Consider the following 2,625-nt stretch of genomic DNA (forward strand, 5'->3'; position numbering starts at 1 on the left):
AAGTCATTGGTCTTGCAAAATTCTACCATGCGATTTCCAGCATTATTTCTGTCATCAAGGCCAAATTTTCCAACTACCAGTGATTCTTCTTTGTTTCCAACTTTTGCATTCCAGTCACCAGTGATAATTAACACATCCTGATTGCATGTACAGTCAATTTCAGACTGCAGAAGTTGGTAAAAATCTTCAGTTTCCTTGTTTTTGCCTATAGTGGTTGGTGCATAAATTTGAATAATAGTCATATTAATTGGTCTTCCTTGTAGGTGTATGGATATTATCCTATCACTGACAGCATCGTACTTCAGGATAGATCTTGAAACATCTTTTGTGACAACAAATGCTCGCCATTCCTCTTCAATTTGTCATTCCTGGCATAATAGTTCGTATGATTGATTCAAAATGGCCAATGCCAATCTGTTTCAGCTCACTAATGCCTAGGATATTGATCTTTATGTGCTCCATTACATTTTTGACAACTTCCAATTTTCCTACATTCATACTTCGTACATCCCATATTCCAATTATTAATGTATGTTTGATGATCTTTCTTCCCATTTTGAGTCATGCCTATCAGTAAATGGAGGTCCTGAAAGCTTTACTCCATCTGCATCATTAAAGTCGACTCTACTTTGAGGAGGGAGCTCTTCTCCAGTCATATTTTGAGTGCTTTCCAACTTGAGGGACTCATCTTCTGGCATTATATCAGACAATGTTTCAGGGCTATTCATAAAATTTTCTAGTAATATGTCAGTGTTTCACTGCTATTCATAAGGTTTTCACTGGCCAATTCTTTGAGAAGTGGATGGCCCCTTCCTTCTTCAGAGTCTGTCTTAGTCTGGAAGCTCTGCTGAAACCTGTCCACCATGGGTCACCCTGCTGGTATTTGAAATACTGGTGGCATAGCTTCCAGCCTCATAGCAAAACAAGCCACCACAGTATGACAAACTGAAAGCTGAGTGAGAGAGACTAAAGTATCTCTACTGAGTTCCCATGGCCCTCAACCTACTGGCTAAAGTCTGAATTCTTTAGCCTAACTTTTACAGTCTTTCATGATTGGACAAGGGTCCGCCTTCCAACTTCATCTCCCATCATCTCTTCTTCAAACCTCATGATCCAGTCCCTTGAATGCTTAGCATATGCAAATATATAGTCTCATATAGCCCTCACAACAACTCTTTGAAGTAGATATTCTTATTCCCATTTTATAGATGAAAAAAGTGAGGCTCAGAAAGGTTTGATAACTTATCTAAATTTACATATCCAGTAAGGTACACAACTGAGCCATGATTTGTCTCATGAGTAGCTACAAAGTCATCTTTTCCCACAGGCCATGGATCTATTCATAATAAAGAGCCATCTTCTGGGAAGAAGTCATGAACACCTTGGCTCTGAGCTACCTTGGAGGAGTGTCTCTCATTGTCCTTGGTTCTATGTATCACAGTCAATTGTGTGAATATCTGCCTTCATCCCAGGATTGTAAAGGCCTCAAGGGACCCAAACAGACAGATACATATTAGCTAAATGACATCATAGTGGGAATAAAGCAACTCCATTCTGCAGTGGGGAAGAAACTGAGGCACAAAGAAGTGAACTAACTCATTTGCCCAAGGTCCCACAGTGACAGAGTCATGTCATATGACTCCAAAACACTTTTTTAGTCCACTAAAGACATCTACATCCATTGGATGGGACTGAAATGACTGGTCCTGTGATACAGGCTACTGCCCATAAAGACCCCACAATCATACTACTTCCAGGGACTGCAGCTGAAGTCTAACCACCCATAGCAAGAACAGGGCACCTATAAAATCTATTCTGTATTCCTTTCTCACTCCAGATGGGCCTGTCACAATCTGCCACTCCCCTCACCTGGAGACCACCAGTGGAAGGATCAGCATCTTCAACATCCTCATCAAGAGCTCTCCAGGGAACTGGAAGTAACTAATCTCCTGAAAACATAGCAAGAGCTGGGGTTAAGGCAGGCAATAAAGATTTTACAGCTGCTTAATTCTTTACACTCTTCAAAGCACTCTCACACCCGCTCAGTGTCTAGCACATAGACAACAAAGTCAATGGAGAAAGCATTGGCTTTGGGGTTAAACAAACCTGGATTCCAATCCTGGCTCTCCTCATTGCTTAAGGTGTGTCATTAAGCAAGTTACTTGACCTCTCTGAGCTTGTTTTCTCATCTATAACATCAGGATATTAACTATCCTATAGGACCATTGTTGTTGTGTATTGTCAAGTTGATTCCAACTCATAGCAACCCTATAGAACAGAGCAAAACTGACTCATAGAGTTTCCTAGGCTGTAATCTTTATGAGAGCTGATTGCCAAGTATTTTCTCCCGTGGAGTAGCTGGTGGGTTTGAACTGCTGACCTTTTGGTTAGCAGCTGAATGCCTTAACCACTGTACCACCAGAGCTCCTAGTAGGATCATTAGGAGGCTTAAATGAGAGAATGTACCTAAAGAACTTAGCATACTGCCTGTTGAGAGTAAATGTTGAGTAATCACAGTAAATAACAGCCCCCCAACCCCACTGGAAGAAGAATCATTAACAACCTGAGATATGCAGACGATACAACTTTGCTTGCTGAAAGTGAGGATGACTTGAGGCACCTACT

At 41.1% G+C, this 2,625-nt stretch overlaps 1 protein-coding gene across 1 annotated transcript in view; it reads right to left on the minus strand.

Annotated features, from left to right (window-relative positions):
* The window catches only part of SLC1A7 (solute carrier family 1 member 7), a 74,902-nt gene that overhangs the window by 48,182 nt on the left and 24,095 nt on the right, over window positions 1–2,625 (minus strand). The window contains exon 2 of the mRNA XM_007945916.2: window positions 1,870–1,949. Within this exon, the coding sequence (XP_007944107.2) occupies window positions 1,870–1,949 (80 nt within the window). The remainder of the gene's footprint in view (window positions 1–1,869; window positions 1,950–2,625) is intronic.

The sequence above is a fragment of the Orycteropus afer genome, unplaced genomic scaffold, assembly GCF_000298275.1.
Source record: "Orycteropus afer afer isolate SDZICR_OR568_19922 unplaced genomic scaffold, OryAfe1.0 scaffold00145, whole genome shotgun sequence".
Classification (NCBI taxonomy): Eukaryota; Metazoa; Chordata; class Mammalia; order Tubulidentata; family Orycteropodidae; genus Orycteropus; species Orycteropus afer.